Source organism: Pipistrellus hanaki (assembly GCF_964339955.1).
Source record: "Pipistrellus hanaki genome assembly, chromosome: 15".
Lineage (NCBI taxonomy): Eukaryota > Metazoa > Chordata > Mammalia > Chiroptera > Vespertilionidae > Pipistrellus > Pipistrellus hanaki.
Genome location: NC_140517.1, coordinates 43,672,824 through 43,697,349, shown reverse-complemented (window position 1 = coordinate 43,697,349; position 24,526 = coordinate 43,672,824). Strand labels below are relative to the sequence as shown.

The 24,526-nt window shown below is 52.1% G+C and overlaps 1 protein-coding gene across 3 annotated transcripts; it reads right to left on the bottom strand.

Moving 5' to 3' along the window:
• CCDC61 (coiled-coil domain containing 61) lies at positions 1–21,031 on the bottom strand. 3 transcript variants are annotated; one of them, XM_084906983.1, is made up of 14 exons: positions 20,924–21,031; positions 16,320–16,478; positions 15,782–15,864; positions 11,840–11,997; positions 10,403–10,564; positions 3,604–3,814; positions 3,436–3,518; positions 2,684–2,853; positions 2,500–2,575; positions 2,145–2,299; positions 1,986–2,064; positions 1,770–1,824; positions 808–886; positions 1–675 (listed from the first exon to the last, which is right to left on the bottom strand). In XM_084906983.1, the coding sequence occupies exons 2-14, from the start codon at positions 16,465–16,467 to the stop codon at positions 578–580; spliced, it is 1,557 nt and encodes a 518-aa protein (XP_084763109.1). In that variant the 5' UTR covers positions 16,468–16,478; positions 20,924–21,031; the 3' UTR covers positions 1–577. The 3 variants fall into 3 exon arrangements, with proteins under 3 accessions (XP_084763109.1, XP_084763108.1, XP_084763107.1); XM_084906982.1 differs by having other exon boundaries at positions 2,500–2,853; XM_084906981.1 differs by having other exon boundaries at positions 2,500–2,853; positions 20,911–20,987.
• Between the last annotated feature and the right edge of the window lie 3,495 nt (positions 21,032–24,526).

Sequence of the window (24,526 nt, the reverse complement as noted above, 5' to 3'; positions counted from 1 at the left end):
CAGAGCAGCCCAGTAGCCGGAGTTCTCAGGTCAGCGCGCAGGGACCAGCACAAGCCGCCCGGATGTCACTGGCAGCAGCTTGGGGCCTCCCAGGCCGGGACCCAGCCTGCAAGGCTCCCCACCACACCACACAGCCCAGGACGTCCTGTGCAGGACTCTGCCGGGACCCCATGGGGATGGGCTGCTCGCCATCACCCCGCAGGTCCCCCCACTTTCACTGCTTTAGGGTGCAAGATTTTTCCTGAGCCTGAACCCCAGTCTGCCTCCCAGTCAGACATGCCCAGAAATGGTCTCCCCCCCACCCCCTCCTGATATCTCCCCGCTCCACCCTTACCCTTCAGCCATAAGTGTAGGGATCCCAAGGGTAAATATGTTTATTTACAAAATACACAGACCCTCCCTCCCAGCATGCGATGCCTGGGAGAGTGAGAGGAGTAGGGGCCTCACACACCTGAGACCCCAAGAGCACCAGGAAAGGAGGGGCGGGGCCTGGGCGGGGCTGGGAGGACACAGCAGCCCCGCCCCCAGCCAATCCATGGGTGGGCAAGGGGTGGAGGGGCAGTGCTCCTTCTCAAGGTCATGACCTTGTGTCCAGTCTGTTCATGTATTCCTGCAAGGCCTTCAAACGGGCGTCTATCTCCGCTATGTCGGTTGTCTGGTAGTCAGAGCTGTACTCTGTGAGAGCAGACGTGGGTTTGGGGGCTGTGAGGGGCTGAAGCCCCGGGAGCTCTGGGGCCCGATCCATGCCCTCAGTACCACCCAGCAGGCTCTGGGGCGGTGAGGGGAGACGTGGAGTCCCGGGCTCACCTTTGATGGGGACCCAGCCCCCAGAATTGGCCAGGTGCTTCGGACGGCGGCCGCGTTCCATGGGAGTGAACTTCTGCAACTGGGGAGACAGGAGAGGAGTCCGGTGATCTCCCTCCACTCCTGCCCCCCAAATCCCACCGGGAATTCTGCACCTAAGCACCTCGGGAAAAATAAAGAGCTGACACGTATTAGGCACCTATAACTTTCTACCTTCACCAAAACCCTCGCAGTGAATACTATTCCCATCCCCGTTTAACTGATAAAGAATCTGAGGCCCGGCTGGTGTGGCTGGTGGTTGAGTTTGGACCTATGAACCAGGAGGTCACCACTGGATTCTGGTCAGGCACAGGCCCAGGTTTTAGTTGGGATCCCCAGTAGGGAGCGTGCAGGAGGCAGCTGATCGCTGATTCGCTCTCATCACTGATGTTTCTTTCTCTCTCTCTCTCCCTACCTTTCTGAAATCAATAAAAATATTTTTAAATATATATTTTATTGATTTTTTACAGAGAGGAAGGGAGAGGGATAGAGTTAGAAAAATAGATGAGAAACACCGATCAGCTGCCTCCTGCACACCCCCTACTGGGGATGTGCCCACAACCAAGGTACATGCCCTTGACCGGAATCAAACCCGGGACCCTTCAGTCCGCTGGCCAATGCTCTATCCACTGAGCCACACCAGCTAGGGCCAATAGAAATATATATTTTTAAAAAGAAACAGGCACGGAGACTGAGAATCTATCTTGGGGTCACACAGGTCGTAGGAGGCAATTTGTGGCCAGAGCTGGTGCTCTTGACCAGTGTCCTCTGCCCCTCCACCGGCCCCTCCTCCCCTCCAATCCAGGGGTCCAAGAACACTCTGTCCAGAAGCACTTCCAGGCGCCTCTGCAACCAATCCCGAATTGGACACGGGAGAAGGGAGCATCGGCTTCTGATGGTTCCGAGGCCTGAGGGAAGACACTTACCGTGTTGGACCCACTCATGGTTGCCGATCCGGACCGCTTCCCGCGGCTGAGAATGCTAAAGAGGGAGGGATGAGACCAAGGGGAGGGACCTTCGGCATCTCCCACCTTAGCCTCCCCTCTGCTTCCCAACAGGGCTGTTCCCAGTCTCCCCAGCCACCTGAATGGAGGCGTCCTCCTCACCCCCCTTATCCCCCCACATCCCGGCCCAAGTGTTACCCCCTAGAGAGGGATCCCGAGAAATCCTCGAACTCGCTGCAGGAGCTGGCGGACGAGCAGCGGCTGCGGAAACTGTCCACTGGAGGGAGGAGGGGTGGTGAGCCCCCGGCACGCCCCGTCTGTCCGCCCAGCCCGCCCGCCGGCCTCCAGCCCGGTTACCCGAGGAGCTGCGGTTTCGGGAGCGGTTAGCCGCGTCCCCTCGGCCCGTCACGGCAGCAGGGGGACGAGTCTGGCGAGCCCAGGAGATGGCCGGCCCGTCCCCGCTTCCTCCGCTGCCCAGCCGGTGCCGCTGCCGCCGCTGCTGCTGCTGCTGCCTGGGGGTCCGAGCAGAAGCCGCCTGAGCGCCAGCCGGCGCGGGGAGGGCGCCCGGCGGGCACAGCCCGGGCGGAGGCCACCGGAGGCAGGAGGGGAGCTGGGCGGGCGGCAGGTGATGGGACGCACGGGAGAGGGGGACAGAGCAGAGGAGCGGGGAGGGGCAGAGAGATGGGGGCGGGAGGGGGGAATGGGTGCTAACTTCATCTTGATCTCCCGCAGCTTCTTCTCCTTGGCTTTCACAAAGGCCGTGGGGTCAAAACGGGGCAGGCGACCACCTGGGATGGGGCGGGAGGTGCGGAGGGAAGAGGCTGGGTCACAGGATCCTGCCTCCACCACCCTGGTCCATCCCCCCGCCCCCCGCGGGCAGGGCAGGCTGCACAGACCTGAGGGCGAGGGCGAGGTGCGCGCGGGGCAGCCTCGCCCGCGGCCCCCGCGGCCACTCTCCCGGGAGGACGAGCGGGCGGCGCCGCGGCCCCGCGACGTGGACCGCTCCCTGGACGACGAGGCGCGGTCCTCCCGGGCTGGGCGCGGCCCCGCCGGCGAGGCCCGCCTCCTGAGCACAGGACCCGCCGTCAGCTTCCCACCGGCCACGGCCACCCTGCCCCAGCCTCTTCCCGGACTCCCCGCTGCGGACCGTCAGGACCACGGGTTCCAGACATCCGTGCCCTCGCTCACGGACACGACCCCCCAGAACCTCCTCCCGGGCTCCGCCCCCCTCGGAGCCCCACTGCCCCTTCCAAAAAGCACCGTGTCACTTCCCTACGGCCCGGCGGCCCTTCCCCTGAGCCTGCCTCCTGAGGTCTCCACAGCTCCCGGGTTCTCCCCCACTAATTACCTACCACCCACCCCAATAAAGACCTGCACCGATCACCCAGATCCCCGCCTGCGGGGCCACGTCCGCCCTCAGGCCCCCCTTCCCTGGTCCCCGCGAGCGGCCCGACTCCAGAATGCCGCCTCCAGCCCTGCCCCCTCTCCAGACCCCTCACCTTTTCCATCTGCTGGAGTCCCGTTTCCCGGGGGCAATCCGGCAGCCGCTCCCAACCCTCCATTCAACGCAGGCCCCGCCCCAAGGCGCTAGGCCCCGCCCCAAGGCGCTAGGCCCCGCCCCTGGGCCCAGGCCCCGCCCCGCCCTCACCCCCTCCGGTACGCAGCCAGCTCGCAGTTCAGCGACTTCAGCCGGACGCGCAGGCTCCGCTCGGATGCCTTCACCTCCTCGAGCTGCAAGGAGGGGACAAGAGCGCAGAGGTCGGGTCCGAGGCCCAGGCCTGCGCCCCCGGGCCCGCCGGCCGCCGTGCCTCCTCACCTCCTTGGCCAGGCGGCGGCAGTCCTGGCTGCGGCGGCCGGCGCCGCGGGGCCCGAGGCCGCGCTCCTGCCGCAGCTCCAGCTCCAGGCTGCGCACCAGCCCGCGCAGCGACTCGGCCTCCTGGCGCGCCGCCCGCCCGGCCAGCGCCTCCTCCCGCGATCGGCCCAGCTGGGCCTCCAGTTCTCGCTTCTCAGCAGCCAGGCGCGACACCCTGGGTGGAGGAGAGAGAGGGAGGAGAGCTTGGCGGAGCCGGGAGGCACGGTCCCGTCATCCCCATTCCTCCACGGACACGCACCACCATCTCACCTGCCCCACAAATGGAAACCCGCACTCCCTGCTGTCCCCATGGTGCCATCCCCTCCTCGCCTCCATTTGCCCCACGTGACAAGGGCTAGGCCACATCACCCCATCCCTCCCACGGGAGGACACGGCTGTGTTGAGTTCTTATTCCGAAATATAGCACCGATCTTTCTCCACACCCTCCAAGCCTAACCCTGAGGTGCCAGCCTCCTCTGGCCCCTTAGCTGCCTCTCGCTGCTCACTCACCAGAGGACTCTTTCTAAAATGCAAATAAATCCGGCACTACAGTGATCAAAATCCTCTGAGAAAAAGATGTACACACAGGCTACTACTTGCAGCACTTTTTGTAATATCAAGAGTGGAAATAACCAAAATGTGCATCAACAGGAATTGAATTTCTATGGTACATCCACTAAAATGTGAACCACACACCCCTAAGGAGGAACAGGAAGATCTCTATATTCTGACAGAATATAAGTTTAGAAACAGTACAGAAAAAAAATGTTTTGTATGTCTATCTGTGTAAAAGAAAAAGGGATATTATAAATTATAACGTTCATATTTTTAAAAATATATAAGGACAAATCAAAAACTTTAAAAAGGGAGGAACAGTGATGGCAACAGGGATAAAAGCTGGACCCCTCTGAATGTACCTCCTTGTTAGTTTTGAATTTGGAACTATGAAAATGTTTTATGGAAATAAATTTTAATAAAAGCAATCACTGAAACTTTTTAAGCAATCACTCAAACAGACCTAACAAAGTTAGTGGCATATTGGGAAATTATGTTAAGTAACAAAACACACACACATACTTTATTTTAGCAAGTAGGAAACAGTCTAAGGGCACAGAGAACTGCAAAGAAACCTTAAATTTCATTCAGTGCTCTTCTTCTTAGTAGTTATACTGGTGTCATTAGGCTAAAGAAAATAATTATGTTATTGTAACTAGAAACTAAGACTTTCAGTATGAGAAAAGACATACAGCCCTAACCAGTTTGCTCAGTGGCTAGAGCGTCGGCCTGCTGACTGAAGGGTCCAAGGTTCGATTCCAGTCAAGGGCATGTACCTTGGTTGTGGGCACATCCCCAGTAGGGGATGTGCAGGAGGCAGCTGATTGATGTTTCTGTCATCAATGTTGCTAACTTTCTCTCCCTTTCCCTTCCTCTCTGTAAAAAAATCAATGAAATATATATATTTTTTTATAAAAGCCATACAAATTAAAGAGGTTAACATGGACATCATTTTTCTCTTTCTAAAAATGTAAAAGGCCTAAAAGTAATGTCAACCCAATGGCAATTAGCATCCCTAAAAACCAGACTGTGATCTCTAAAAACAATTTCCCACTAAAAGAAGCCACAGCTCCTTGGGAAAATCACACCAGTTCTGAGGCTGGAAAAGCAGAAGGAAGTCCAGGACATCGTGACATGCCAGAAAATAGCCTCCCAGAATGTACACAGCCCAGACTCCGGGCCCTGTGAATGTCACCTTCTGATGTGCCCAATGAAATCAAGGCCCTTGCCCAGCCAGAGTGCCTCAGCTTATTGCAGCAGCATCCTGTGCACCAAAAAACTGCCGGTTCTATTCCTGGTCAGAGCATGTGCCTGGGTTTTGTGTTCAATCCCCAGTCGGGGGGGCACAAGGAAGGCAACCAATTGATGTTTCTCTCTCTGTCTCTGTCTCTGTCTCTGTCTCTCTCTCAGGGAGCACACGGAAGGCAACCAATTGATGTTTCTCTCTCTCTCTCTCTCTCTCTCTCTCTCTCTCTCTCTCTCTTCTCTCTCTCTCTCTCTCTCTCTCTCTCTCTCTCTCTCTCTCTCTCTCTCTCTCTCCCTTCTCTCTAAGCATGTCCTTGTGTGAGGATTAAAAAATAATAATAATAAATCAAGCACCTAACAAGAGGAGATTATAAAGTGGGCCTAAATATAACCAACAAGTATCCTTATAAGAGAGAAGGCAATGCCACTACACAGGCAGACATTGACTAGCATCAAGTGGTTACAAGCCCAAGGACGATGGCGGCCACCGGCTGGAAGAGCAAGAACCGGGTTCTCCCGCTGAGCCCTGCCCAGCCCACACCTTCACCTCATCCCAATGACAGTGACGTCAGGCATCTGGGATTCGGGCTGCAACACAAGAGATTCCTGTGGTCTCAAACCACGAAGCTTATGGTCATTTGTCAGAAAGCCATAGGACACCAACATGGCATCAATTCGGTTTAAATTCACGCATTCATGATGATAGTAAAAACTAGACAAAACTCATCAATCTCCATGGAGGATGTAAGGGAACCAACTAATTCTTCTGACAAAAGTTAAAGTAAAAAAAATAAAAATAAAAAATCCAGCATGAATCATGCCTTCCCCATAGGAGATGTATCTCAGGGAAACGAGATAGTTAATGAGAGAATGCTTTTCTTTATTGATGAATCCCAGCTACAAAAAGTATTAGAGAATTAGATCACTGTCATTTAAAACCCCTAATAAAAAAATCCATCTAGCCACTGATTGTCAATAGCTGCCAAAACTGTATATTAACTCAGTGGTTACTACCTGGCCTGAAGATCAAAACCAATTACAGATCTGAAATATAAATAGGTGCCCATATTTGGGGCAAAATACTGAATTTCCCCTTTGCAATCAAAACCAGGATGCCACCTGCTGGTAGCTCTACTACTCAGCATTCTGCAGGTCTCGCCAGTGCCATGAGGCAAGAAATTGAAAGGAAAGAAAAGGATTGAGAGGGAATTAGCAAAGCTCATTTGTAAACATTGAAAACCAAAAAAAATCTAGATAAATAAGACATTTGACTGAAGTTTCTAATACATACATATCAACTATACAAAAAGCAATATGGCTTACATTTAAAGTAAAGAAACCACTAACAAGGGCATCTAAAGTGGGATGGCTGCCAAAACAGGTTTGGCTCAGTGGTAGAGCGTCGGTCTGAGGACTGAAAGGTCCCAGTTTCGATTCCGATCAGGGGCATGTACGTTGGTTGTGGGCAAGAGGCAGCTGGTCGATGTTTCTCTCTCATCGACGTTTCTGGCTCTCTATCTCTCTCCCTTCCTCTCTGTGAAAAAATCAATAAAATATATTTTTAAAATAAATAAAGTGGGATGGAACAACATTATTGAGACATTAAATGAGACAAATAGAGAGAGAAACTGTTTATAGACTGGAATACAAACTACAGTATTTGTAAAGATCTCAGCTCTCTCCCTAAACAGTTCTATTGATTCAACGCAATGCCAATCAGATGTCCAACAAGTTTTTTGTGCTTGTACTGAAAAATCTATTGATTCTGAAATTTATATGGAAATGCAAATTGCCAAAAATACATTGAGCCCTGGCCAGTGTGTTGAGGGCGTTGGCCTGTGAAACAAAGGGTCTCAGGTTCGATTCCGGTCAAGGGCATGTACCTTGGTTGCGGGCACAGCCCCAGTAGGAGGTGTGCAGGAGGCAGTTGGTCAATGTTTCTCTCTCATCAATGTTTCTAACTCTCTATCCCTCTCCCTTCCTCTCTGTAAAAAAAAATCAATAAATATATATTTTTTTAAATAAATAAAAGTAAAAATAAAATCATTGGAGGGAAATATGCTCACGTGATGATTAATAACAACAGAAATATCTTGAAAATGAGAAACAAAAGGGAAAAACTTGCTCTGCCCATATCAGATTAATTATAAAGCTACAGTAAACCGAAACCGGTTTGGCTCAGTGGCTAGAGCGTCGGCCTTCAGACTGAAGGGTCCTGGGTTCGATTCTGGTCAAGGGCATGTATCTTGCTTACAGGCTCGATCCTCAGTAGGGGGTGTGCAAGAGGCAGCTGATTGATGATTCTCTCTCATCGATGTTTCTAACTCTCTATCCCTCTCTCTTCCTCTCTGTAAAAAGTCAATAAAATATATATTTTTTAAAAAAGAAAGAAAAAAAACATACTGAATTTTTTTCTCAGGGAGAGGGAGGAACATAGAACAAACAAAGATGGGCAAAATGCCGTGACCCCTGAGGCCGGGTCTCAAGCGCATGCGCATTATACTACTGCCTACTTCCGTGTGTGTGTGTGTGTGTGTGTGTGTGTGTGTGTGTGTGTGTTTGGAATGTTTCCTAATAAAATGCTTTTCAAATTCTGTGGCTCCCCAAACCCTCCAAGGAGTTTCCCATTCAGCCCCTTCCAGCGGCTATCCCCTCCCCCACTCCTCTCACCTTCCCCTTCCCCAAGCTTCCCTTAGCAAATATGCTCCCTCCCCACTCCCCCCAACCCTCCTCCCTCTCCAGGCGGAAGGACTCCGCTCATCCTTCAGACATCACCGCCCAGGGAGGCCGCTCCCTGCCTCTGCTCTCCTGGCTCTCCCTGCATTTCCCTCCTGGCTTCCGCTGGTGCTTATCAGTGGGATCACCTGTCTTCTGTCTGGGTCCTCCCCCCTGAGGACAGTCACCGCTGTAGGCCAGAGGGAAGGAGCCTGGGCTCTGTGACCAGGCTGCCTGCATCCAGCTCTGCCACACTTATGACCAGCTGGGCGACCTCGGGCAGTTCCACTTCCCTCTGTGAAGTGGGACACTAATAATAAAATACCTATAGCGTGTAGGAATCTAGGAAGAGTGCTTAGACTGGTCTGGCACTGATTAAGGGCCCCCCCAAAAAAAAAAACATTCATAGTGCTGGGTGATGTGTCTGACACACAGTATGAACTCGTTAAATATTGAATGAATGAACGAATAAATCTTAAACTCGCTAAAGCAGCAGCCACTGCCAAGCTGTGGATCTCAGGGCAGAGGGCGCCACCTTGTGGCCAGCCTGAGAAACACGCATGCAGGCACACACCAGGCCTGGGCAGCTCCTGAGGAGCTGGAGGTAAAGCCCCTCCCGCAGGGCCCACAGGGCTCTCCAGCCCCTGAGCTCTCACACCCGCCAGGGAGAGGCTGGTCCTCCCTGTGGGCACTGAGGACTCAGCCCTGGGCTAGTAGCTGCCGAGAGTGCACAGTGGTGCCCTCGTCGGTTTTGCTCAGTGGTTAGACCATAGGCCTATGGACTGAAGGGTGAGGGTTCAGTTCCGGTCAAGGGCATATACCTCGGTTGCAAGTTCGTGGGGACACTTTTGGGAGGCAACCAATGGATGTGTCTCTTTCACAAGAATGTTTCACCCTCCTTTCCACTCACTCTGAAAATCAAGGGAAGAAAAAATGTCCTCAGGTGAGGATTACCAAAACAAAAGTGATGCTGGCTGCCTGGATTCAAGATCCAGCCTGGCCATATTAATCACGTGACCTGGGGCAAGCTCTCCAACCTCTGGGCCTCAGTATCCTCGTGTGTGAAACAGGGATGACAGCAGTGCCTCCTTTGTGAGGCCCCAATCATAAAGCACTGAGCACCCTGTTGAATGCTAAACAACATCTGCTACTGGTATTACTATTACTAGGAGCCCTGCACACGAATCCGTGCACCAGCAGCTCGCTGCCGCCCTCCAGCAGCTCTTCGCCCGCTGCCCACCCTCCTGTAGCTCCCCTTGTCCCCCTCCCCCTCTCCCCGCTCAGAGCTCGCTGCCCTGCCCCCCCTGTAGCTCCCCTTGTCCCCCTCCCCCTCTCCCCGCTCAGAGCTCGCTGCCCTGCCCCCCCTGTAGCTGTCCGCAGCCCACTGCAGCTCGCTGCCCCACCCTCCTGCTGATCCGTCATCGGGTCACTATGCAGATGGCGGTTACTCTTTATGGTGTAACAACCATTTGCACATCACATCTTTATTATATAGGATTATTATTACTACTGTTAGCTCCCGCCCCCTCAATGTGTGGGTCCTCCTCCAGGTAGAGACCCGGTCCCAGTTCGCGCCTCCTCAGCCCACAGCACGCAGCAGGCACGCCGTACGGCCAAAGCCTTTGCTCACTTCCCTCTCAGCCCCCTGTTCTCACCACATTCCCACCTAACACAGGCCTTTGCACATGCCGTTCCTTCTGCCCAGAACGCCCTCCCCAGCGCCTTCGCTGACCCAGCCCAAGACCGGACCAGGTTCCTGCGGCAGCCCCACAGCGCAGGCTCCGGTCCTCACTCCTCTCCCCTCGCAGTGATGCACTCGGTGCTTATGTACCCACATCCAGCGGCCTGTGGCGGCCACTCATGGGGCAGGGAGGGGGCCAGCACTAAAGAGGCACCGAACAGCGCACTTTCTCCCACCCTCTTTGCCATGCTGTTCCCTTTGCCTGCAGTACCACCCTTACCAGGCCGGGTCAGCTCCCTCTCCGGGATCCCCAACCTCCCCACGCTGCGTCTTCACAGATCTGTCTCCCCCACGGGCCTGGAGTCCCCGGAGGGCAGGGCCACGGTTGTCTGGTCACCACTGTGACCCCAGCACCACCCAGCACATGGCGGCCAGGGGAGCTCGGAATAAATACCTGGTGAATGATGGGCCGCCTTCCTCCCAACAGAGCTGAGCACAGGGTGCCGCAGTGCATGGTGGGATGTGTCCCCGCCCACAGCCCCAGCTGCCCGCCCGGCCCAGACTCACTGCTCCCGCAGGTGCCAGATCTCAGCATCCCGGGTGTCCCGGGGGTCCTGGCCGTCCAGCCCTCGGAGGCGGCCCAGCTCCTCCTTCAGTGAGCGGATGATGCCCTGAAGGAACACGGGGTCCGGCTTGCCCTGGTACGGGAGGGGCAGCGGGTAGTGAATCCTGAGGATTAGAACCGCGGCATCTCAGAATCCCGAGGGCGTCTACCAGACCCTGAGAGCCTTGGGTACAAAAGCACACAATTCCAACAGCCTCACCTTTCCAGAGGCTTACGTTCAAACACAGCTTCCCGGCCTCCCTGCCCCCTGTGCACCAGTCAGCGCCCCCTGCCCGCCGCCCCCACCCTCTTATATAGCAGCTGTGGAACCCCTGGGTCATGTCACTTGCAGCCAAGCACAATCTGAACTGAGAGGCCCTGGGACCCTGGCCTGGTCCCCCAGGCTGGAGTAAGGAAGGGCACCTGGATGAGTTGCCCCACCAAGCGCTTCTCATAGAAGATTGATAACTTCCCACGGCAAAATCCAGGAGCTATTCATTACCGGACCAGACGCTGTGCCCAGCTACCCAACCGCCATTCCCAACGCCCTTCTCCCTTCCTGCCTCCGCTCTAAAGACAGAGAGCCACTCATTTTCCCAGCATCCCTTTCCTATGACCACTTAGCGCCAAATACTGCGGGAAAGGTCACATGACCATCTCCGGCCACATGTTACAGAAAGTCTGTTGGGAGTCTTCGGGAAACAGTTTTCCTGATAAGACAGTAGCTGCATTTAGCAAGCACGGCCCCGTTCCCCTTCCTCTTGCTTGGATACGGGTGCGATGCCTCAAGTCCCAGCAGCCCCTTGTGACTCATGAAGAGATACAGACAAAATCAAAATGCCAACACGTTGGCCTGGCCGGTTTGGTTCAGTGGTTAGAGAGCCTGCCCTCGGTTTGATTCCCAGTCAAGGACGCGCTCCTTGATTGCAGGTTCCATCCCCAGCCCGGGTCTGGGGTGAGTACAGAGGCCACCACTGTTTCTCTCTCACATCACTGTTTCTCTCTCTCCCCCTCTCCCTCCCTTCCACTCACTCTAAAAATGTCAATGGAAAAAATATCCTCAGGTGAGGATTTAAAAAAAAAAAAAATGCCAACGCTTTAAGGATGACACAAGAAAACAAACAAAAAACCATAAGGAGCTCAAGTCTCTAATGAAATTGTTGATTTCGGCCACCTGCCTAGACATCTTGTTAAGTGATAACTAATGTTTGTTTAAGGCGCTGGTGCTTGTAGCTAAACACAATACTAAGTGACACAAACCTCAACAATGAAGACTCCAAAGGCAAGCTCAAAGCAATATCCCCACCGACCCTGGGTACCGGGTTCCTGAGGTCTAACCACCTCCTCTCCCGTCCGCCCCCCTAGAGCCAGCCTGGCCCTAAGCCGGTCCTTGGTCCCACCTGTCAAACTCCACGGAGTAAATGAGAATCAGGTAGCGCTTGGAGTTGAGCTGGGCCGACCTCGAGGCCGGGGGACCTGGGCGGCCGCCCATCTTGCGGTTCCGCAGGGACTCCAGGTCTGTGTAGGTCAACAGGTCCAGGGTGACTGACTCGCTGCTCTGTGGAGAGAAGGTAGGAGGAGCTGCCACAGATTCAATGTGGCCGCCGAAACCGGTTTGGCTCAGTGGATAGAGCGTAGGCCTGCGGACTGAAAGGTAGCGGGTTCGATTCCGGTCAAGGGCATGTACCTTGGTTGCAGGCACATCCCAGTAGGGGGTGTGCAAGAGGCAGCTGATCGATGTTTCTCTCTCATTGATGTTTCTAACTCTCTATCCCTCTCTCTTCCTCTGCGTGAAAAATCAATAGAATATATATATTAGTGGTGTCGAACTCAATCAGAGAAGGGGCCAAAATCTAAAATCCAGCCTAAATCGCGGGCCGAATGGTTTACTGAACAGTCATAAACTGACAATGTCATAAACTGACAGCGGAATGCAGTGATGACAGCGCGGTGCGGGCCACATTGCAAGGCCTGGCGGGCTGGATTTGGCCCGCGGGCCTTGTGTATGACACATGTGAATATATTATTTATATATATATATATATATATATATATATATATATATATATATATACACACACACACATATATATGTATATATATGTATATATATATATATATATATTTTTTTTTTCTGATCAAGCCTCAACTTTATTCTTTGAAATGACTGTATATATACAGCAGAAACAAAGGGGGGCAGGGTTGCCTATGCAGAGGGGTCTTTGACAGTGTATAATTGGTTTAGGCACTGAGTGGCAAGGTGGTAAGGTATCTGGCAACACAGGATTGGCTAACTGCCAGGGCGGCGTAACATTCCAAGGTGTAACAGAATATATTTTTTAAAAAGATTCAACGTGGCCATACCTAGAGCACCCAACCCACTCACTGGGCCGCGCCCTGACCTGCTCTGGGAGCCATTGGGGCTTTCCTAGGCTGCGCCTGATGAGCAAGGTGGCCCTGTCCAAGGTGCTGACACTAGGACATGGTCAGAGGGAGAAACTAGAAAGAACTAAACTCTCAGCCATGAGGACAGCTTGGGACTGTGGCTGTCCAAGTACTGCCCGCCAACCCCTGGGGATCCCCGAGACCCTTCCAGGGAGCCCAAGAGGTCAACACAATTTGCATTAGAAAGTTAAGATCATTTTGCCCTTGCGCTGTGTGTGTTACACTAATGGTGCAAAAGTAACGGTGGGTAAATACGCTGGGGCCATTAAGAAATTCAGCCCGTGGCACCAAATGTCCTAGCAGTCACTACCTGCCGTGCCGTCTCAGAGGGGGACCAGGAAGGCAAAATAAGCAGACAGACAAAACACAGGAAATGGGACCTGGGAATATTCTTGATGACGCTGTGAAATGTATTAATTTTATTGCATCGCATCCCTTACGTGCCCGGCTTTGTGCTCCTCTCTGTGACAAAACGGGCAGCACGCAGCCCGCTGCACACCAGCGACAGCTGGCTCAGGAAGCACTGCGCCATCGAGTTTTGAGCTAAGTTGGCCACTTTTTTACAAAACGCTATTTTTACTCAGAAGAACCACTGACAGACAAAACCAGGGTTATTCAGCCTTGGGTGTCTGGCAGGCATTTTCTCAAAAATGAACAGAGTGAGGCTGTCACGTCCAGAGAAACAGCTGACGGTGTTTGCTGCCAACGATAAAACTCAAATGTCATGCCGAAACCGGTTTGGCTCAGTGGTAGAGCGTCAGCCTGCGGACTGAAAGGTCCCAGGTTCGATTCCGGTCAGGGGCATGTACCTTGGTTGCGGGCACATCCCCGGTAGGGGGTATGCAAGAGGCAGTTGGTCGATGTTTCTCTCTCATCGACGTTTCTGGCTCTCTATCTCTCTCTCTTCCTCTCTGTAAAAAATCAATAAAAAATATATATTTTTTTAAAACAAACAAACCTCAAATGTCAAAGCGAAAATGGGAATTTGGGAAACCTTGTATCTGCCGCAGTGCACTGCACAGCCTCGGGATGTTGCAAGACTTTCCTGGCGAGATTAGGAAGTCCCAACTAATGGGACTTCCTGGTGTTGTATGACAGGGGACAACATCTGGAAGAGCTACACAACTCAGTGAACCAGTATTTCCAAATGACCAGTAAGTGAAGTTACAAAATGGATAATAGGTCCAGGCCAAATACACCAGTAGATTTCAGTGTAACAGAATACAAAAAGTTCATTGCGGTGGTTTCAGATTCCACAATGCCACCAACCTGAAAGAAATTACCACCTGGTGGGAGGGAGGGAAGGTGGGAGGAGATCAACCAAAGAACTTGTATGCACACAGGCATAACCCATGGACACAGGTGATGGGTGGTGAAGGCCTGGGGTGGAGGTTTGGGGCGGGCTAGAAGAGGTAAAGCGGGAGGAGGCATCTGTGATACTTTCCACAATAAAGATTTTTGCCCTGGCCAGTTTGGCTCAGTGGATGGAGCACTGGCCTGCGGAGTGAAGGGTCCGGGGTTCAGTTCCGGTCAGGGGCATGTACCTTGGTTGTGGACACATCCCCGGGGGAGGCGTGCGGAGGGCAGCTGGTCAATGTTTCTCTCTCATCGATGTTTCTGGCTCTCTATCACTCTCTCTTCCTCTCTGTGAAAAATCAATAGAATATTTTTTTAAAAAAAAAAATAAAGATTTATTTAAAAGAATAAAGGAAAGCACCACCTATCCAGTGTTAATAATGTTAGCTAAGAAAGACATGCACAGTTATCTGAAAACACTAAGAAAGGGCTTCCTTTGGAGCACATGTCCAGGTGAGGCAGAATTTCCCCATGGACTGAACACAGAGGAGACCCCAGCAGCCTCCTGTTAGCAGTTTTAAAATGACTCCTAAGTAGCATTCCCCTGTCGCTCTAAGTTTCAACCAGCGCTTTCCTTCCTAGTACTAGTTTTAACTACTTGACATTACATAATATTTTTCAATTGTCTCTCTCCCACTAGAATGTCAGCTTCATGGAGACAGGGACTTCGTCTCTGTTCACTGCTGTGTCCGCATGCCAACATTAGCTATATTCACTAATGTAACTAAATGTTTATGAAATATTGTTGAATCTTTCAAAAGCAGATTATAGAATTCCTAGGGAAATATGTCAACTAGCCCGAGCCGGTCTGGCTCAGTGGATAGAGCGTCAACCTGAGGATCAGAGTCCCGGTCAAGGGCTCATACCTCAATCGCAGGCTCCTCCCTGCCCTTCATGCAGGAGGCAACCAATCGATGTGTTTCTCTCACATCGATGTTTCTCTCTGTCTTGCCCTCTCTCTCCCACCCTCCCTAAAAATCAATGAAAAAATATCCTTGGACGAGGATTAACTATATGCAGGGCAAAAGTATCAAACATATACAGGACAAAAGTAGATTTACAGTTGTTCGTATGAAAAATAATACAAGAATTAATAGATAATAACACAAGAATAAATTCTGTGTTTTGCATACTCACACTGTAAACAAACTTTTGCCCCGCCCTGTATAATCATAGATATGTAAATGCATGCGCGCTCTCTCACACACACACACACACACACACACACATACACACACAGATTCACAAATGAATAGAGAAATGAATAAATGACCAGATCTTCACCAAAATATTACCAGGAGCATTAGGAGTGATTTTTTTCTTTCTTCTTTACATTTCTCTGTGACCTGAATATTCTACATGAGAATAATTCTCATTAGAACCAAAATAAGGCATTTACATCTGGGAAAGAAGAAGAAGAGAAAGCCACAGCCCTGCCCCTTCGATGAAGGAGGAGAGGGAAGGTCTTGCATACATCCCACGGCTTCTGCCCCCAGGAATCCAGGGGACGGAGCGCTCCCCAGCCCCCGCTTGGTCCCTACCTGGGTAAGGGCCGACTCCAGCATGTTACAGAAGATGCTGAACTGTTTGAAGTTCCCTGTCTTGTGAGTCAAATCTTCGATGACTGGGTGGGGAGAAAAGTCCTTCCTGAGGCCTGGCACTGCCCCATCCCAGGGCAATGCCTCCACGCTTTCTGCAGTTCCCGGACTCCGGGGCCTCCGGCTGAGGGATGAGCCCTACCCCGCTCCCCACTTAGAGCTTCTGGTCAGGTCCAAGGGCAGGGGCCAGGACCCCAGCTGGCCTCATCTTCTCAGACAGTGTTTCCCAAACTTCTGACATATGTGCACCCCTTCTATAATTTCCGTAACGCTGAGTGCCCCTCGTCCTCAAGAGAACGAAGAATCAGGCGCAGCTAAGCACGGTGCAGTGCATATCCCCACCGAACTCCGGTGCAACGCGTACCCCCACCTAACTCTCCCGGTACCCCTGGGGGTGCGCGGACCACACTTTGGGAAACACTGTCCTAGGAGAAGCTGATCCGGGAAGAACAGGCGAGCCCACCCAGGCAGGCACACTCACAGCTGGCATCGAACTCGCCCCGCCACTGGTCGGCCGTCATCCGGTCCTCCACCTCCAGCTCCAGCACCTGCCCCGACACCGCCACGCGCACAGCGTGCTCCACCCCCCGGAACACGTAGTCCACCTGCAGGCCGGCCGGCTGGTCCATGGTCAGGGTCACTGGAGAAGGGAATGAAACAGGGACCCCGCGGGGCTGAGAGCCCGGGCTCAGGGGCTGGAAGGCCAGCGTTCATTTCCTGGTTCTACCGTTCACCAGCTGTGGCACCTTAGGAAGGAGACGCTGCCTCCATTTCCCCATCTGGAAAATGGGTATAAAACGGCACCAACCTCATAGAGCTGACGTGAGGATTAAGTTGAACAATACACATAAAAGCACTTAGTCTGTGCCCTGCACATTACCATGCCCAAACATGCTGGCTGATAGAATAAACCATGATTAATACTATTGATTATTTATTAACCCTTATGCTCATTTTATATTTTTCATCATTCACTCATTCATTCAGCAAACATTTGCAGAGAAAAATCCAGCTGGGAAGGGGACGGGGAGTGGAGAGTACTGAGTTGGGGAGGGGAGGGGGGCAGAGATTTCAAACAGGGGTGAGGGCAGGCCTCCGTGAGCGGCTGACAGTTGCGCAGAGAACTGGAGGGCAGGGAGGGCCATGTGACTCCCCGGAGAGAGGTCCCGGGGAGAGAACAGCCAGCGCTATGTATTATCAGTGGCACGCTAAGTCGTTCACATTGAATTAAAACTTGATTTAATGGATCCGTCTGCTGTGAGCATAAGCACCCTCTCTAAGCCGAAGAGCTACTGCTCATGGTTGGCTCCAGGCGGTGCTGGAAGAGAGAGCCAGGCCTCCGCCCAGCCTGGGTCCTAGGGGCCGGCTCACACTGGCAGCCCCACTGCCCGGGTTCACATCCAGGCTGAGCCACGTGCGGGGACATGAGCAAGTTTCTCAGCCTTCCCTGCAGCCGGATTCCTTATCCTTAAAGCAGGCGCCACCCTGGGTGCTGGGGATCTAGGCACCAGATTATGGCCCTCCTGTCAGGAGGCTGGCAGCAGTCAGAGGTAAGAAAGGTCAGGTAGTGAGGAAAGGGAATGCTGGGGATGGGGTTGCTTTTTTTATTTTTTTATTTTTAAATAATATATTTTATTGGTTTTTTACAGAGAGGAAGAGAGAGGGAGAGTTAGAAACATCAATGAGAGAGAAACATCAATCAGCTGCCTCCTGCACGCCCTCTACTGGGGATGTGCCCACAACCAAGGTACATGCCCTTGACCGGAATCGGACCCGGGACCCTTCAGTCCGCAGGCTGACACTCTATCCACTGAGCCAAACCGGTTTCGGCTGGGGTTGCTCTTTTTGCTAAGGCGGCCAGGGAAGGCCCTCTGAGCAGGGCCTGGAGGGAGGGAGGAGTCAGGTGAATGCCTGGGGAAGTGTCCCGGCCGAGGGGACAGCCAAGTAAAGGCCCACGATGAGCAGTTCCTAGTTTGTTCTAAGAACAGCGAGAAGGGCAACCTGAGGGAGGGGGTAAGGGAGGAGAGCAGGGGTGAACGCGCCAGATGACGGTCATGAGGACAACTAGGGGGATAACAGTGCCCAGACGGGTGAAGGCGGAAATGAATGAATCACGTTAAAATCCTTAGAGAGATTGAGCCACGCCTGGCACACAGCAAACACTCAATACAAACTGGCATCGTCATCATCATCACCATCATCACCGTCATCACTGCCTTGTTGTTTCTGAGCTTGAAAGGGCCTATAGAGACAAGGCAAGTGCATTCCCTCCCCGGGGCACAGATAGGGAAACTGAGGCTCCGCGAGATTGAGGGCCCTGTCCAGAGTCCCAAAGACAGAGCCACCCAGGGCTGTGCTCACCCCTCATGCAGACCCCCCACGTCTGATCTCTCCCCATCACCTCCTTTAGTCTCTCACTCTCCCCAGAAGATCCCTCCTAAAGTCTGATATCGGGAGACGTCATTTGTGAGGAAGAGTGAGCCCTGAAACTCTAGGTCAGTGGTTTTTAACTTTTCACAGTCCTGGAATCTAAGGAGATCTCTGAACACCCAGATAAATGAACAGGTCCATGACTTTTACAATTAATCTCAGGGGCGCCCAGAACACTGCTCCCTGGCTCTCATCTACAGATGATCCCTTTCTCAAAGGCCCAGTGACAACCGTCCCAGCCCCACATGTCCTGCCAGGCACCTGTCCCTAGACCCAAGCAAGCTCCTGGCTTTGTTGGCAGAGGGGTCTCTGGTCTTGGAGGGGCTCCTAAAACCTGGGGGCCTCTTTCCCCGGGAAATCCACTCCTACAATTGTGCTTCACCCTCTGGCCAGTTCAGAGGTCCCCACAGCCACCCACTTCAACGTGTCATGCATCCCCTGGACCCCAAATTTTTCAAAGGGAATCAATAAATAACTAAAAAAATAAAAAATAAAAGAATCCCAGTGGATATATATTAAAAAAAAAAACATATGTCAGGTGGTGATGTTGTAAAGAAAACTCAAACCCAGTGGTGAAGGGCCAGGGAGTGACAGAAACGGTTTTAGCCTGGCTGGTCTGCGAGGGCCTGGTGACGTTTGAAGAGAGACCTGAAGAAGGTGAGGGGGAAGCCAGCTAGCTGCACATCTGGGGAGAACACGACCCAGAGGGGACCGCAAGCACATTCTCCAGGTGGGACGGGAGTTGCCATGTTTGAGGGACCATGAGGAGGCGAGGGTGGCTGAGGCAGGGGGAGCAAGAGGGAGTGGGAGGAGCTGGGGGCAGGGAGGAGGGGAGCTGGACCCGGTGGGACCTTGTGGGCTTGGCAAGGACTCCTTCCAGAGGCGGAGACTGGGGGGGATCTGAGCAGGGGAGCAGCCTGACCTGAACCGGCTGGTTTTACCCAGACCCCCCTGAACGGGGGCTCAGAGGCAGAGGCAGGGACCCCAGTGAGTTCACTGCAACAGACCAAGTAGGAACAGGTGAGGGCTTAGGCCAGAGCGGGAGCAAGGGAGGGGGTGAGACGTAGCTGGATTCTGGGTGTGTTTTGAACGTAGAGCAGATGAGATCGGCTGGCTGACAGAGCATAGGTGGGCGCTTTGAGAAAAAAGAAATTCCCAGGTTTTTGTCCCGAGTTCCTGGGAAAATGGAAACGCCATCAACTGGGTTTGGAGGTTGAAGGGGAAAAAACAAACAAACAAACAAACAAACAAAAAAACCATGAGTTTGGTTTGGGACAAGTTTTTCAGGTCTGCTTGTCCTTTGCACTCGCAAGTAGAAAAGGGTCGGCCATTGGATCTCTGGGTTTCACCGCGGACAGCCAGCCTGGACATATCACCATGGAGACTACCTGAAGCCCAAACCCTGCGCAAGGCCGGGAACCGTCAGAGAAGAGGTCGTTCCACCCATGATGGAGCTGGGGCACAACGGGTGAAATCACTCCGCCACGCCACCCTATGGTTCCAGGGCAGGGCCAGTGGCAAGGCCGGGATTCCAACCCTAGCAACCGGAGGCCACAGCCTTAACCACAATAGAGCTGTTAGAAAGTTTAAGGAGGGCATATGGGAGTGGGGAGGAGGGGTGGGGCAATGGTGAGATATGTACACATATAATAATACCTTAATAAAATGGAGGGGGTCCTAACCGGTTTGGCTCAGTGGATAGAGCATGGGCCTGTGGACTCAAGGGTCCCAGGTTCCATTCCGGTCAAGGGCATGTACCTTGGTTGCGGGCACATCCCCAGTGGGGAGTGTGCAGGAGGTAGCTGATGGGTGTTTCTAACTTTCTATCCCTCTCCCTTCCTCTCTGTAAAAAAAAAAAAAAAAAAAAAAAAAAAAAATCAATAAAATATATTTTAATAAATAAGTAAATAAAATGGAGGGGGGAAAACAAAAATAAAAACAGCAAGTTTCTCCTAAGGCAAAAAAAAAAAAAAAAGTTTGCCAGACCGGTTTGGCTCAGTGGATAGAGCGTCGGTCTGCGGACTGAAAGGTCCCAGGTTCGATTCCAGTCAAGGGCATGTACCTTGGGGGAGTGCAGGAGGCAGCTGATCAATGTTTCTAGCTCTCTATCCCTCTCCTTTCCTCTCTGTAAAAAATCAATAAAATATATATATTAAAAAAAAAGTTTAAGGAGTTAATTCACATGACACACTCGATGGGTACTTTGCACACGCTCAGTTCCAGTAAAGGCTGAGCCTTGCACCTCATTGAAGCGCACCCTCCTCTCCGGAGACCTCGCTCCCCGCTCCCAATACTGCTTCTGCATATGCCCTCCCCCCAAATCAGAGCCATTGCAGGGCCCCCGCCCCTCCGGGCTGCGCTGTAAGAACCCTCTGCCTGAAAACCGCCGTGAGATCGCAAGGCTAGTTATCACCAGGGCGTTTCTATATTTTACCACCTGCTGTCTGTCTCCTGCCTTGCACACTTCCCCCAATAAAGATGCTCCTGCGAAATACAAAACATCCTCAGGCTCGCAGTCCGCCCCCTGCCTCAGGGCCCTCATCACAGCGCCCACCCGCGCTCAAGGGCACCCCCTCCCGGTTCCCACACGGCGGGGTCGGCTGCCCAAGGGACCCCCTCCCCCCACCTCACCCACCGCCAACCCGGCCCGCGCACCCGCCGCTCTGCTCTCCGCGCCGCTCACCTTCTCCGCCGCCGCCACCCTCCGCGCGAGCGGTTCAACCGCCGAAGCTCCAGCCCCGCCCCAGGATCAGGGCTCTTCACTTCTGATTGGCTCCGGCTTCCTCACAACCAAGTTCCCATTCGTCAGATAGGACGCCCGTCCCTCGGTCCCGCCCCCCCAGAGAAGAGCCCGCCCCCCAAAGCTTGCAATTGGCCAACTCGGAAGACAGGCTCGAAAGGGGTGGGGCTGTTGGTCTCCTGTCCAATCCCCGCTGGCTCATCCTTACTGCCGGTCATACAAAGAGGTTTTTTGTTATTTTTGAGAGGGAAATCCCGGAAGTAGTCCCTTGACCCCGCCCATCACCCCCTGCGATAGTGTAAGCCGCGCCCACTGGCATAAAAGGCGGGTGGGGGGGGAAGGGGAGTCGGACGCGCATGCGCAAGGAGAGGACTCTAGCCAGTAGTCTAAAAGCTGCGAAAACGCTCTTAGCATAAGAAAGGCTGGTTGAGGTTTGTCATCATCGCTCAGTGCGTCCCAAGCCTGCACTTAAGTACTTAGTAGGCCTTGGCTTTTTATTTAAAGTTAGCAGCCCTGTAAGGTAGGCGCTATTGCAATCCCCATTTTGCCACCAAAGAAACAGGTGCAAAGAAGGACAGCCGCTGGCTGGGGACCATACAGCTTGAGAACACCTATTCTAAACCAATGAGGCATCATCAGGCGAATACAGCTTGTAGAATGCGGTAAGGGAGCAGGGGAGGGAATTGTTCTTTAAGGAATACAAAAATCACAAGCACAGAATGTGTATGATCGTGAAAATTTACTTCAAACGTGAACTAATAACTGCATATTTATTTTTTTAATATTTTTGTTGATTTCAGAGAGGAAGGGAGAGGGAGAGAGACAGAAACATCAATGATGAATGAGAGAGAATCATTGCTTGGCTGCCTCTCGCATGCCCCCCACTGGGGACCGAGCCCTCAACCCAGGCATGTGCCCTTGACCAGAATGGAACCTGGGACCCCTCAGCCTGGAGGCCAGCGCTCCATCCACTGAGCCAAACGGCCAGGGCAACAAATTACATATTTAAAAGAGCTGACCTGGCTGATATGGCTCAGGTGATTGGAGCGTGATCCGGTCCACGGAAAGGTGGCCCTGGTGGGGACTTAGGAGAGGCAATGATTGATGTTTCTATCTCACACGCGCCCTCTCTCTCTCTCTTCCTCTCTCCCTTGCCCTTCCAATCTCTACAATCACTTTTTCTTAAAGCCAGCAAATACGGCGAACATTGCTAAATCCCAAAAGATGATAGCGTAATGTTTTTATTAATTTACTGCCTGACACACCTCTGTGATACGTTTCCTACTTTTTTGGCTTCTGATGCTTGTTTCACAATATCCTTATCTCCAGAAAGAAAAGTGCATTCTCCTTCCTCTAGCATATTTGATGAAACTTTTTTTAGTCATCAGAATTTTTTAAAATATTTTTATTGATTTCAGAAAGGAAGGGAGAGGAAGAGAGAGATAGAAACATCAATGAGAGAGAATTGCCTGCTGCATGCCCCCTTACTGGGGATCAAGCCTGCAACCCACGCATGTGCCTTGGCCAGAATCAAACCCAGGACCCTTCAGTCTGCAGGCCAACGCTCTATCCACTGAGCCAAACCAGGTAGGGCAGAATTTTTATTTATTTATTTATTTATTTATTTTATTTTTAAGTTTCAGCTTCACAAGTCAGTATTGGTGATGTCATCTAAATTTGCAGGAAATTCGTGAAAACTTTCATGAAGTTTATCTCATCTGTTAGCTGGAAATTCTGGGAAATGTTTCCACAGACTGGCTTCTGGCTCATTCATCTTTTTCTTTCTTTAATCCTCACTCAAGGATCTCTTTCCATTGATTTTTAGAGAGTGGAAGAGAGAGGGAAAGACAGATAGAATATCCATGTGAAAGAAATACATTGACCAGGGCCCGGGCAGGGGAGGAGCTGAGGTATATGCTCTTGACCAGAATCAAACCGGGGACCTGTCAGTCCACAGGCCGAAGCTCTATCCACTGAGTCAAACCGGCTAGGGTTTGGCTCATTCCTTTTATTTATTTTTTTTATAATATATTTTATTGATTTCTTACAGAGAGTAAGAGAGTTGGATAGAGCTGAAACCGGTTTAGCTCAATGGATAGAGAGTCGGCTTGGGGACTGAAGGGTCCCGGGTTCGATTCCAGTCAAGGGCATGTACCTTGGTTGCGGGCATATCCCCAGTAGGAGGTGTGCAAGAGGCAGCTGATCGATGACTCTCTCTCATCGATGTTTCTAACTCTCTATCTCTCTCCCTTCCTCTCTGTACAAAATCAATAAAATATATTTTTTTTAAAAAAAGAGAGAGAGAGACTTTAAAAAGAGAGAGAGAGAGAGAGAGAGAGAGAGAGAGAGAGAGATGGATAGAGTTAGAAACATCGATTAGAGAGAAACATGGATCAGCTGCCTCTTGCGCACCCCCTAACTGGGGGTGTGCCCGCAACTAAGGTACATGCCCTTGACGGGAATCGAACCTGGGACCTTTCAGTCCACAGGCTGATGCTCTATCCACTGAGCCAAACTGGTTTCGGCTCATTCCTTTTAATTATTCACTTGTGCAGGTGCTTCTGGAGTGAGACACTTATAGGACATTTCATGCCACAATAGGCAGCGGCCTTGCATCTGGGGAGCTAGCACCCTGGCCGACAACATGAAGCCATGCCTACACCATGAAACTAGGTAGGTCATTGAAATCTACCTGGAAGTGTCTATGGACCAAATAACCCACAAACCTCAGCCTCAGTGTCCCTCAAATCCTATTCTCCCCACTAGGTCCCATAAGTGCCCGACTACGCCATCACCACCCTGGTACAGGGCAGTGCAACAGCGGGGAGGGAACCGGAAAAAGACAGTGGTAGCAACCACTTGCATTTTAAATATCCTCCTGTAAACGAGACCATCAGAACGCAGTGGCAGGGCCTCCGAAGGTCCTATGCAAATCCTGGGCCCTGAGGCTCACATGAGCTTTCCCATAACCCCACCCTGAACCAGTCGTTATGCATTTACTGAGTGGCCCAGGAGTGCCAGAGGCTGGTACCAGAAATCCAACCTGAGGCGAAATAGCCAGGCGTGCCATTGCCACCCACGGGTTGAGGTATGAGTTGTCCGGTCTGTGAATTGAGTGTTGCTGACAGACTAACATTTAGGGTTGTGATGAGACCTAGATATAAAAGCCACAAAATGGCCCTGACCAGTTTGGCTCGGTGGATAGAGCGTCGGTCTGCAGACTCAAGGGTCCCAGGTTTGATTCCGGTCAAGGGCATGCATCTTGATGGCGGGTACATCTCTAATAGGTGGTGTATGGAAGGCATCTGATCAATGTTTCTAACTCTCCATCCTCCTCCCTTCCTCTCTGTAAAAAAATTAATAAAATATATATCTTTTTTAAAGTCACAAAATAGTCCAGTTAAAAACTTGAGCCCTGGCCAGTGTGGCTCAGTTGGTTGAGCATTGTCCCATGCACCAAGAGGTCGCTGGTTTGATTCCTGGTCAGGCACATGCCTGGGTTTCAGGCTTGATCCCCA

Excerpts from the sequence above, each read along its gene's own strand:
- CCDC61 (XM_084906982.1), bottom strand. The coding sequence starts at position 16,467 with ATGGACCAGCCGGCCGGCCTGCAGGTGGACTACGTGTTCCGGGGGGTG. Across the intron at positions 3,815-10,402 it reads ATCTGGCACCTGCGGGAGCA|GGTGTCGCGCCTGGCTGCTG; the intron begins GTGAGTCTGGGC and ends TCCTCCACCCAG. Across the intron at positions 2,300-2,499 it reads CTGCGGGAGATCAAGATGAA|GCAGCAGCAGCAGCAGCGGC; the intron begins GTTAGCACCCAT and ends TCGGACCCCCAG.